This window comes from Macadamia integrifolia, chromosome 4, assembly GCF_013358625.1.
Source record: "Macadamia integrifolia cultivar HAES 741 chromosome 4, SCU_Mint_v3, whole genome shotgun sequence".
Classification (NCBI taxonomy): domain Eukaryota; kingdom Viridiplantae; phylum Streptophyta; class Magnoliopsida; order Proteales; family Proteaceae; genus Macadamia; species Macadamia integrifolia.
In genome coordinates, this window is record NC_056560.1 from 19,675,329 (window position 1) to 19,688,551 (window position 13,223).

The 13,223-nt window shown below is 38.4% G+C and overlaps 1 protein-coding gene across 5 annotated transcripts in view; it reads right to left on the minus strand.

Annotated features, from left to right (window-relative positions):
* The window catches only part of LOC122076944 (MAP3K epsilon protein kinase 1-like), a 41,181-nt gene that overhangs the window by 1,183 nt on the left and 26,775 nt on the right, over positions 1-13,223 (minus strand). For all 5 annotated transcript variants that reach the window (XM_042642614.1, XM_042642613.1, XM_042642612.1 and 2 more), the window contains 11 exons: positions 10,672-10,980; positions 10,542-10,586; positions 5,094-5,273; positions 4,891-4,974; positions 4,431-4,522; positions 4,242-4,325; positions 2,838-3,724; positions 2,248-2,636; positions 2,018-2,152; positions 755-1,161; positions 33-147 (listed from right to left, as the gene is read on the minus strand). In XM_042642614.1, coding sequence (XP_042498548.1) covers positions 33-147; positions 755-1,161; positions 2,018-2,152; positions 2,248-2,636; positions 2,838-3,724; positions 4,242-4,325; positions 4,431-4,522; positions 4,891-4,974; positions 5,094-5,273; positions 10,542-10,586; positions 10,672-10,980 — 2,727 coding nt within the window. The remainder of the gene's footprint in view (positions 1-32; positions 148-754; positions 1,162-2,017; positions 2,153-2,247; positions 2,637-2,837; positions 3,725-4,241; positions 4,326-4,430; positions 4,523-4,890; positions 4,975-5,093; positions 5,274-10,541; positions 10,587-10,671; positions 10,981-13,223) is intronic.

The window sequence follows — 13,223 nt, forward strand, 5'->3', positions numbered from 1 at the left end:
GGGGGGGGGGAGGGGGGGCAGGAGAATCTCACCTTTATTAACCTGAGCAGATTAAGGCGAGCTATTGCATCTTGATGGTCAAGCCTTGCAATAAGCAATGGTGTCAAACCATTAACGGCCAATGCTGTATTTATCCGGGATGATTTACTGTATTCCAAAAAAAATATTGGCTAGTTATGAACATTGAAAAAGCAACAGAAATCAATTCATGGATGAAAGGGAAGCCCGTTGGATAAGATACAACAAGAAGTCTAGTAACAGCACAGTGTTGCACCTAGCAGCTCCAATGCCAAAAATTGACTTGACTAGATGTAAAATGATGAAGAACAAACTAAGAGAGAAGAATAGTAATGGTCCAGGATATAGCAGATTGGAAGAATAATTCAGCAGGGTCACTTTCTGCACCAGGACATCTACTAGTGGTCCCATATAATAGTTGGTCTATAAATTTCCACATAGGCATAACATGTAGCATTATACTGCTAGTAATTCTGATTCAGTCTACTTAATAATTCTTAGATATCTTCTTTAAATAAATAAAAAATAAAAAACAAACTAACATGAACACACCGCTTTAGGACAAAAATAGTACATAAAGGGTTTTATTAATAATCCACTACTATGCCCACAAAACATAGATTCTTGATCAACTTGCAACCAGGAAAAGCACAGATTCTTGATCAACTTGCAAGTAGGTATATACAAAGATAACTGCAGAAGAACAAAAGGCTGGAGAGAGAGAGGGGGCACATACGTGATCATTTTCAAGAAGGGCTCCAATATGTTCACGAAATGTTGTTGTGGACAGCCTTGGAAGAATTTCACTAATTTGTGGACTGCTTCCTTTCTCAGTAAAGCTTGTTCTACTTTTCTGTGGTCATTGTCATGTGCCAAGCAGACCGCAAGAGAATCCAAAGCTGTCACTGACCATACCTCATCATCTAATAGACTCAAGTACACATCCAACCCACCGTGAGCCCTCAACTGCTCCCTGGAATTACGGGAAGCATGGGCCATATCACACAGTAGTGGTAGAGCATATTGTTTCAAGGGTGAATCAGATATGATGAAACGCATCAAGTGTGGAATGATTCCACTTTCAGCAGCTTGCTCCTGTCTCCTCTTGTTGATCTTGCAGAGATTGAACAATGCACTAAGGACCTTCAATAATGGAAATTAGTCAGAAAAAATCCACCAATGGATCATTCAGAAGAAACTTGAAAAACTACCATGAAGCTCAGTTACAGGGACAGATTTCCACCTTTCATTCCTAGACTATGATTTATACTTCAGCTAAATGGAATGTTAGTATGCTACCATTCAATATAAATACAAATGCAAAGGAGAAAATTGAAAAAATAAAATTAGATCAAACACTTTTACATTTTTTTGTTAACCAAGGTGTCCGGGCAAGCTTACGCGCACCTCGACTAATCCTCGGGGAGACTAGCAAACACTTTTACATAATTATTCAATAGAATGCAGTAAAGAGACACTAGCCATCACCATGACAAAGTGGACCACTTTGCAGTTTTAAGAGATTATGATTTGCAACAATGAAATTAAAATCCTTTTGTACTCTTAAAAGAATAAAGTATAAAAGGGAAAAAGAACAAAAATTAGTGTTCAGCACATAGACATATGAAGGCATTGAGCTTTCATTAAGGCTGAAAATACAATATGGGACCAACATAAGCCCTGCCTTATTCTCTATATTCTGTATTTGGTTGTGGAAAGCCAAAAACAGAAGACAGGAACCTATCAAGTCAAAGTTGCTTCAGGCCTTTGCTGAGTCAAATTTCGTCACCTTGTTCCTAAGAAAGAGCTCAAGATCTTCACTGTTCAGCACTTCTGAATATTTAGTCTAAATCAGAAAGCAATCATGGTTCAAACCCGAAGAAAGATCCTATTTTTGTTGAGAGAGCTGAAGACTTTCTGCCCAAAAATGTATATAATCTCCTATTTATTTCTAGAAGTCCAAAACTCAAAAATATAAATTCAAAACACGAATACTCACTTCATGATGTATTTGAGATATAAGAGGCCCATCTTGGAGTTCAAGGTTTGGAATCAAATGCCTGATCGCATCTGCCCGCTGAAGATTCTCTAAACAGTTTGCGTCGGTAGACAGATGGTTTATACACTTCAATAACTGCAGTAAGGAAAAAGAAAAAGAGCTGCAACGTTATATATTAGAAATATTTAAATGAGTTGAAGAAATATTATCAAATGAGCTTCTGAACTAACCTTCAACAGAATCGGAGGCTCTATCCTATTAAACATCTGGAAAAGACGGCTGAGCAAACTTTGGCTACACATGTAAGATTTTACAGTTGTATCTGCTTGAGCAAACTCAAGGAGCAAATCAGCAACCTTCTCAAGATATTCCCTAGCCACATCGGTGTTCAATGTTGATACCATGTGAGAAAGTAAGCCAGAAGATGTTGTACTTCCTGGTCTAGCATTAAGGACACCTGAGCCAGAGAGGACGCCTGATGCGGTCTGAGATGCTATCCCAGATGTTGAGACAGCAACCTCATTTGGTGTTGGAGGTCCTACCTTCTTAGTTACTGTTTTGTGTGAAAGTCTTGGAGTATGGTCAAGATTTCCACTTTCTCTTCCACGTACAGAAACCTCTGCAAAACCATGAATGCCTGCTTTACCTATATTGTATTGATGATAATATCAAGGTCCCCAAACCCAACCCCTTGCCTAATCAAGGAAGGTCAGAACGAATACTTTCCCAAATATATTTTAGTTAAACTCGGATAACAAGTTCTATAAATTACCTAAAACAATTCACCTTTATGAAAGCTGTATGAAGTAAAACCAATTACCTGCAAATTCTGCCATCAAGAAATCTAGTTCACCATTTGTTTTCTTTTCCAAAGGTGCATGTAACAGAGGCAGTATACTTTCATGTCGGCCCAACCCAGAGAAGTGGCGTACATAATCAAGCTGACCAGATAAATGTTTAGATGGGGGTTCCTTCTCCAACAAGCTAAGAAGAGGCCGAACCTGGTCTTGCTGATTAGCTGACGTGGTGGGGACCCCATTTGATGCATTTTCCATCTGTTTTAGAGGCTTATCAAAACATAGTCTATTAGCAGAGCTATTGACCCGCTGTGGTCTAGAAAGGTCAGCTTCTGGCCGAGAATGATCAGATTTTTGTAGGTCTAAGAGTTCCAAGTCTTTCAAAGCAGAATCCTTGGTTGGTAGGTTCCCAACATTTTCCAAACCTGCTGGCTCTGGAGATGCAACTGAAGCTTCCATTACAGCATGGCTTGACTGAGGTTTATCACTGTCTCCAGGAAAGTATCTGCTATCGGATCGGTTAATATCTGATCTTTGAGAGTGGGAAGCAGAAGCACGTGATGGTTCCAATGTTCCAGATGAGGAAGGATGATCAGTGATTCCATTCCTAAATTTCAGCATATCAGGTAGATCTGCACCAGAAGGTGGTGTTTCACAACGTGCAGAAACAGGATGATTATAATCCAATGGACCAGATCGTGGTCGTTGAGCTGAACCATCAGCAGGAATCGATCCACCCCCATTTGAAACTGAGGCGAGCCTAGTGGCCTCATTCAAGCTATGAAGGGTGTTAATAAGCCTAATAAGTATACCATTCTTCGCAGCTATGCGACAGAAATCATTTCTAGGTGTTGAATGCTGGAGCATGAAGACCTGCCACATGCAATCGATAGCTAGATGAACCATTTCCCTGGATATGTAGAAAAAACCAATTAATAAGTAACAAAAATATTAAAAAAAAAAAAAAAAAAAAAAAAAAAAAAAAAAAAAAAAAAAAAAACAAAAAAAAAAAAAAACAAAAAGAAAGAGAAAATTTTCAAAATTCTACTACTGGAGAATAGTCTTAGAAACATCAAGAGAAAATAAAAGAAAGTGCCCTGGCAGCCTAACCATCATTTCTACGAAATTGTGTTGGTAGTAAAGAAATCCAGAACAGATCAATAAGATTCTTTGCATATCTACTTTCTAGCTGGACAAGCAGAATGGTCATTGGCCGGTGGTTTCAACCTAGGTCAGTCGTATAAACCTCCAAAGACAAATACCAACTTAACATACGGGCCAAGTAAAAGCAAAATAAAAAGAGGACAGTCTTAACCCAAAGAATGTGTGTCCATATAGGAGCAAAGATAGGCCAAATTGAAGGCCAGTCCTAGGAGCATAGACATGGAATGTGAAGAACATCTGACACACTATGGATAAGTACAAACCTGAATTTTGCATAATCAGCCTCCAGAAAGCCCACCAAAACAGGTATTCCACGGCAAGCAATGAACATCTGCAGAGTCAAGGAGCTGCATGACAGAATCTAGCCTGATTAATCCTGAATGAAAAATCCAATAGAATTTGATGCACTGGAATGTGAGGCTAAATAACAAGTAAATCTAAGAGATGTACACCTTGGCTGACAAAGCTGCTGCAAGAAATATGCAGCCTGCATACGGACTTCCCGAGGACGGTCAGGAGCCGCAAAGCTCATCACAACAGGTATCTGTGAGTTCATTTCACAATTAGTATGGCAATGACTACCCACAATCAAGCATAAAAAAATTGTCTAGTGAAGAAGAAAGTAAACAAATGATGACAGCTTCTTTGTTCTCTAGGCCAACTATTTCAGGGTGCACCAGGAGGACCCAAGTATCAAGTTGAAGGATGATCCTGCTATCCTGTCTTTCACTAGAAAATTCTATAGATCAAACTGCTTGAATAATCCAGAGCTAATATTTGCTTTAGATTGAACCAGTCGACTTCTAGAATGTCGACATGCCAAAGTTACAACACTAGTGGTGGTGGGTCTCAATGGAGTCAACAGGAGAATGTCATCACTTAAAATTGGTATAGATGCATACCTAGACTTACCAGGCCAATAAGACAAGCATTCTCTAGGAAATCAGTATTGTCTTTGATTATCTGATTTATCATTTGAAGCACAGAACATATAACCTGCAACACACAACATTGATAGCATCATACTTTACTCCTCAAACAGCATTGAATAGCACAATGGCGACTATAACCAATCACTGAAAGCAGGAGTCAGAGCCCTCAGATAGCATACTTACACTAGTTTTAGGAACTTCAAGTAGTTCCATTAGAGGGAGCAAACCATGCTGCGTAACATAGACAATTTTCTGCCCGGGGCGCTCATGAAAAAATGCAGTAAGCTTCTGACAGGCAGAGACGATCACATCTTCTGGCTCTTCTGGCCTCAGTGAACCAACTAATCTGGTAAATTCAACAGCCTAAATTTGACAATGGAGACATATAAGGTAACTTAATGGCCAGCGTTAATATTAGGCAGTTAGCCTTATCTATAACCGTACCAGAAGCTATGGTAAGTGAGATAATTTTAAAAAAATAAAAAATAAAATAATAATAATAATAATAATAATAATAAAATCTGACCAAATATCATTCCCAGTCAATTTTTCACAACATATAATGTAAGAGAAAGATATATGATGGAATTTGAGAACTACATAGGTCAGCTTCTAAGCCACCATAATAATATGATAAACTGATATATATACACTTGCACATCTGCTCCAGGGTTTAGCTAATGGAGATATTGACTCTTCCGGGAACCAGTAACACGTAAACCATGTCAAACCAAGACCGATCAATATCCAAACGGAACGGATTCGAACTTCTCCTAGAATAGTTTCCGGTGCGAAATGAAATTCATAGGATATTCTTTTGAGTAATTCAAAGGAGAAATATAAAATTAAAATGACGAACCCCACCAATAAAAAAAAAATTAAAAAATATTTAGAAAGGAATTTGAAAAGGCCTCCAAGGCCTCGTGAAAATAAGGGCTTTCAGCCCTTAAGAGACTCAAATTTGTATAGATTTCCGTCAGAAAATCAACAGAGATGGTTTCCCCGTGGAGCCAGCTGCCTAAGTCTTCTCCGGCAAGTATATATATATATATATATATTCATGCAAAGATACTATGGCTGCATTTGCTGACCTTTAGAAGTGTATCACCTGAAAATTAGAGAGACCTTTTCTGTAAGCTTAAAGAGTACCACAGAAAATAAGACTGCAAGACTTCTGAGGAGAGAGTATGCACACAACAATGGTTTCAGGCGTTTCTACAACGAGGAGAGAAAGAAATTAGAAACTAGCATTCCATCCATTAGATGCTGTAAGAGGGTAACTTTAGAGGGTTTTTAAAAAAATCTGCAGGGGATAGGCTATTGTTTAAGAAAACATTAGTGTAGAATCATGAATTCCAAATAGACAGAAGAGCTCACTCATGTCCTTTCATTATAAGGCATCAGGGATACTGGCTTAGGTGGAGTTAACATGCTAAAAAGATTCATACCAAAAGAAAAAACATGCTAAAAAGACGGTTGACGAGGAAACTACCACAAGTTAAAGCACCCTACTCAAAGACAAAGGGTGTTCTAAATGTGTCAAGACTCTGATGATCAAAGGATTGCAATGTAGGATGGAATCATCTTGGAAAGATGGAAGAGTTATTTTGAACAATTATAAAATGAGAACCACAGGGAATACTGGCTTAGGTGGAGTGAACATGCTATAAAGATGTTTGACAGACACTACCACAAATTAGGCACCTCATATAACATTTAAGAGATTGAGAATAACAAAATATGGAAAGCATTATAATCAAACGCCATCCTGATTGAAGTGAGGAAATGCATGATGTTATTCAAGCAAACCAGTCTGATCAGCTTACCATAATTAATAACCAATGCCTTTTTCTTGGCATCAATTTGGGATGAAACATCATATTTATTTGCTAAATTGTGAACAATCAAGTTTCATTTTGCAAGTCTACAGATGTAAATGTTAGTAAACTACCTACAAAGAAATCCAGAAGCAATAACAACTAAAATAATTAAATACATCAACCTCTTTGACATGAGATAAATAACCATGTTTTTGTTAAAAAATGGAACTTCCACCACTAAAACTTGTTAGTTCCAAAAAGCCACTAACACAACTAGTTAGTAGCTTGCAAACTTCCCCCATTCTATTCAAAATAAATAAATTAAAACAGAAAATCTTCCTCCATTAAAATAAGAAAATACATTATTCATCCAAAAAAAAAAATACATCCAACCGCCATCAACCCTGGCCCACCCAAAGAAACAAAAGATCCAACAAATAAGAGTTCATGCTCCAAGAGAAGCAACACCCACTCCCAATAGGTGCAGTAGCAAATGAAAGACCAAAAAACAATAATCAATAACAGACCGTCAACCCTTCCAGATTTGAACCCACAGCTTGATTAACAAAGCCAATACAAAATCTTGTAACTGTCATCCATAGCAGAGACTGCAGACTTCCAAACTGCCTTCAAAATGTTTGACCCCTTTCCTCTGGCCCCCAACTGACTTTTGACTATCAATCACTGATCTTCAATAAGAGCTAGTTTTCGCATATATTATATAGTCATAAGAAGAGCTATTAACTTGTGACCCACGTCTGCACATCATCGAATATGCATCCTCTAATCTCTAACACAAAGAACAAGCATGCTCTTCCCGGACAATAATTTCTACAATGTCTATGATACCCCTGTGATTTTTTTTTTTTTTTTTCCCCTTGTCTCATCCAGAAATTTGGAATCATCATCTGAACCATCTGGTCATTTGTCTTATGCATCAAAAGGCATCAATGATTTCTGTAACTCGTTAATGTCCATAGGCTTAAAGAGGTCCCAGACTCTCAGCTCCTATACAGCAAACTCGGCAACAATAACAATGACTTCATATTTAAGAAATCCCAACATCCTACCAGAGTCCCTGTCACCAAGGCCAGCAATAATCCATTAGCCAGAATTAAAGAAGGCCTGCTGCCGATTACCCTTCCCATGCAGATCTTCTCCCACAGGTGTGGGATTTCTAGTCACCTAAGGTTTAGGAATTAAGAAACCTCAAGTAAACCATAATCACAGGAAAGTAGGGAACACCCAGAATCAGAGAACAATTGATATCTTAATCAAAAGCAGACTGCTACAGCAGAAACTTGGGTCAAAGGCTTAAAATTGGAAGGTACAACACAACTATATAGTATGATCCAATCTGAAGTTATATTACAATATATGGAAGAATCCTTACGGAATGAGGATTTTTTTAAAACCCAGAGAAACCAGGGAAATCGATTCTAGGGTTTTAATGGTTCAAACAGAAGCAAAGATTTAATTAATATCAGTAATTAATCAGCAAACAGAACCAGTAATTAAAACACAGAATTCAGATTCAAAAAATCTAGATTTTGAAGAAGTTGGGTGCAAGTAGGAGACCTGAATCGATTTGCACTTAGGATTTTGAAAATACGAACTGAACTTTATCATAGAAACAGAAACCCAGAAACGAATAGATCAGAAATCAAAGTCAAGAAACCAGACCAAGAAAATAGAATTTAAGAATTTAAGTTGCAGCAGAATTCTATAATTCAATTGAGAAAAAAAAAGAATGAAACAGAATCTGATTCTAATAATGATAAGGCCAATTGATTAACAAGAACCCATAGTATTTAAGCATGGGTTGATTCATTAACTGGAACTGAAATCTGAAACAAAAAGAAAAGAATTTCCACTAAACAAGAAATCGCAGGATAAAGAAAGTTCAGAATTTCTGACCTGTTTTCTTAGCAAAAAGGAAAAGAGAGAAGAAAAGAAATGACAATCAGGAATCCACCTGATTCACCTGCAGAATCCAAAACAGAAACATGCTACTGAGTCCACAGCAGAAGCACTCCTGAATTCCCAAGAGTCCACACACCTGAGTCCACAGATGAAAGCCTGAAATCCACAGAGCAGCAAAGCAGCAGAGAAAAATCTTCTTTCTTATTCATAGTAACCATGGGGAGGCTGTAGCTTCTTTACACTTATTTGTAAAGTTTGCTAAGACCCAGTCATGATCAGTTCAGGAAAGACTGAACCAATCATGGACTGAAATAGGAAATAAAATAAAATAGAAACAGAATAGAAAACTCCGCAAGCTGAATTTGGGGGTCCCTCTAACTACTAGGACTCTGTCAGAGAAACAGTGGATAGGAAACTAACTCAAAACAGATCAGGACTTATAGAGATCTAGTCTAACCTGTAAAAACAAATTACTAATAACTAATCAAACAACCACACAATTTGGAAATTTTCTAGGTGAACCAGATCTGGTAAAAAGGACCAGAATGAACGAGAAAACTGGTCCAACCAAGAGCCGCAAGCTCTCCTCTTGCCAACTGAATAGTGCATCAACAAGGGATCTAGAAATTATGAAAAAAGTTTCACATAGATATTATCAGTGAGAAAACATCAAGAAGGGACATCACTCTCCTGTAGTCCCGTTTGTAGCACTCTGTTGAAGTTGAACTCTGTACCAGAGGCACCTCCTTGGAACAAGACCCCTCTTCTTTGAGTATGACTGTCCCAAAAGTCTTCCTCCTGTGCACTAGATTGTTACTTCTGATAATGCCTGGAGTGCATCATCGTGAAAAGGAAGCAGAGGAGTTCTTATCAAATCCCACTTGGGTGCCCTTGTTGCTGCTAAATGTAAAACTGGCTCCAGTTTTTCTGCCTCTGCCACGGAAGCCGAGCCTATTAGAGATGGGATCCTTCTCGCTCGTGCACTTTCTCTTACCACTTTGATAATCTTGAGTGATTATCTTTCTGTAATTCATAGATTACAGGGCTTTGTCTGTGACCTTGATGAAGACATTGTTTCTTTTGAGTTCTGTTTTTTTCTGTTATTGATTTTAGGTTCATTTCTTTTTGACTCCAATGGGGAGGCTCACTATTTGGCAAAAGGAGAGACTGTTTCAGATGTGTCACATGCCTGGCAGGTGCATCCACCTCGTTGTCTTGTAAATTTCCCTTTCCTAGGGAGGAGTTTCTCTTCCTTAAATTATTCTCTTAGCTCTTTGCTCGGAAAAAAAGAGAGAGAGACTTTCCCAGCGTTCAACACATGGCTCCTCTTAGAAGAGGTGTCGGCTTATGTTATAATGAACCTGAAAACCATGTCCATATCTAACATTCTTGCATGATAAACCTCAAGCGTTAAACACCAGATCAATTTTAACCACAGGTTAGATCCCCCAAAGAACTCTCATCACATGTCAGAAGAACACTGCTCCTCTTAATGCAACACAAATAAAATCACTATGACGTATTTCACCTATATGGGATAAGCATTAGTTGTCAAAGCAACTACGTGACCCAAGGCATTGGAGGGCACTTAGGCGACAAGGCGCCCCCCAGGCTTCGCCTATGTGCTTAGGCATGCATTAATAGTCATATGTAATACAGTAATGATAATTTATATAACTAGGTTTAAATGCAAAATAGAATCCATATCAATGCAACATGACACTATTATGCTAGTAATGGCCTAATATGAGAAAAGTTTATAACAGGTGATGCATTCAAAAAACCATATAATTTACATTTCCTTAGTAAGTTGGATATCAGTTTATGAAATAAATGTAAAGTAAACCTATATCATGGAACAACTCAGAATGGAAAGAATAATGAGCACCTGTAGGGGAAAAAGGCTCTCTCCAGGCAATTTTTCATCAAACACCTGCTCAATAAAGAATGCATCATATGTCAAGGACGAAACATAATGAGAACAATTTTAGATGTACCATATAATCCATAAAACATACCGAACTGTCAATACCAATCACATCCATCATGATGCGCAACAGGTTTCCCCCATTTGCCTGCCCCGTTCCATTCTCCAACCGTTTCTGAGCCATCCTAGCTTTGAGTTTTGTTGCCAGGTCATTTGATCCCCCATCGTGTGAAGTTCCTTGCTTCATATGTGATGAAGAAGCGTATTTTGAGGCTTCAGATACCCGGTCCTCCTGATTTCTGTCCAATGGTTGAAACAAATCATCCAACAAAGCATCTCCTGGCGGATCACTAAATCTACTCAGCTCATTGCTTCCAGAACCGACCGATGCCATCACAGCCTTCAAAAAGGCAGTTCATCACACCCATTAGATAGGCAGTTCAACAAATGGAAATACATGGATCTATGTAAACTTTCAAACTGTCCGTTAAAATGTTTTATATGGTCTAGTGTTGCACTTAAATAAGTGTGTCGAATCAGTCTTGCTCCATAAGAAATAAACAAGATATACCACATAGTATGCCCCTAGGAAAGAACTCTAATAATAAACCCTTATCATTACAATTTGATCATCACCTCTGAGAAGAATTAACAACTGCTGGAGGGGAAGACATACAATGATAGCATAATTGACGCAGATGCACTACCATCCAAAGCGATTTGGTTATCAAAATGGGGATAAATTGGGTCCCTATTTGGGTCTTTGGTCTAGTAGGATCTTTTAGGAATTTTATTTTTTTCTATTTTGGGGTTAATATGCAATAGGAGATAGCTATTAGGATCTCCTAATTAATTTGAGTTTCCAATTAGAGTAAGTTTCCTTTTCATGTTGGGTTTCTTTTATTAATTATACCATATAACCGTGCAACTAGAATTCAGATTTAAAGAATGGAATAGTGAAGTGTTTGTGAGTGCCTGTGTGGTCAAAAGTGAGTGTGCGATCTTCTCCCCAACATCCTTTTCTTGTGTGAGTCCCTCTCCCCCTGCAACTCTGAGTCTCCTCTCAAAATTCTTCCCTTTCCCCACCGGCCCTCCACCATGGAAAAGTCTATGAAGCAAGTAGAAGCTGATTGAAAACTCATTTTAAGTATTAGAATAATATTTTTAATGCAAAGGTTTGGTTATATAAGTAACATATAATGCACAACCAGCTACTTTAATATTCTATTAGAATAATACATGGATTTTGATCATCCATAGGCTTGTAATGTTTGCTTTCCAGATAAAGTCGTGGACCTGATCTCTTTACATTATTGGGCCTAGATGGAGATGCTGGATTAGGGGGTTGATACGGATCCGGGTTCCAAAAGATTGAAATCAAATCGTCAGGGCCCACAAGAATGATAAAATATCTCAATTTAAAGGTTGAGGGGCAATCTTGCAAATTCAGGAATATTCAAGCCCTTAAAAGAGTGGAAAATACCTAATAGAGTCAACTGGAATAGAAAAGTAAAAGAGGGGTGTATTCTGGAATTTACCAAAGAGAAAGGGGAATATTAGAACACAGGTTTAGAAAAATAAGGGGTTCACTGTAAATATGCCTAATTAGGGGACTTAAGAATAAAAGAAAAAAGTCATCTTCTTTCTTCTCACGCCGCTAACCAGATGGCAGAAACCTTGCTGGTTTCGGCTGATGGAACTCAGCTGATAGGCCTCGGTTTGGCCTGAACTACCAAACGACGAGTCGCAACGACAGGACATCAAGGACAGACCAGAAAACCTCGACAGTTCAGATCTGAACGTGTATTGAACCAGCAACTAGGCTTGGCGATGGCAGAACTCAGATCCACATCTGATTTGGATCTCTTCACAGCAACAGCAAGCCTTGGAGGAGCTGCTTTTGGGTTTGTGTAGGCACAAGCTACCTTCAACCCAACTGATAGGGTCAATCGATGGGACCTAAAACTTCAGTGAAGCTTTCCTCTGGACCAGATACTATCGCCCAAAACAGGGGCTTTCCAGCAAAGGGGGTGATCACAGAATAGAGCCAGATAGAAGACGAAGATAAGAGAGGGAAGAGGGGAAGATGATCAAAGGAAGCGAAGCTATTGGCAGCTTACTGCAACCATTGTTTCAAACAATGGAAACACCATTCAATTCTCAAAATTTAAAACCTCAAATCTGTCTTCACTAGTGTATTACATGGTTTATAAAGAAAATTCAAAGCAGCACATTGGTGACTAATTAAAAATGGAAACTAACCTATATAGAAACTGAAATAAAAATCCAAGCTAAATAAAATACCACAAACTAATTTCTAAGTCTAAAAAAGGAAAGAAAATCAAAAGAGATTTCTAAATCCATCGCCCAACTGCATCAGGGGTGTAGTGCTAGCACTATCCAATCCTCATCAATGGGTCCCCCAGGAGTTTTTTTTCTTAGCTGCTAGAGGCTTGGGGCAAGGTGATCCACAGTCACCATTTTTACCTATCCGTGTTAGTCGTGCTTAGTCAGTTACTCCACAAGTTAGTGGGCCGGTGTTGGTTAGGGTTTTTGGGCTACAGCAGGAGGTGCAGTCACCACATCTGCAGTTTGCGGATGATGCCATCTTATCTTTCTTTTTTTTTCTTTTTTTTTCATTTT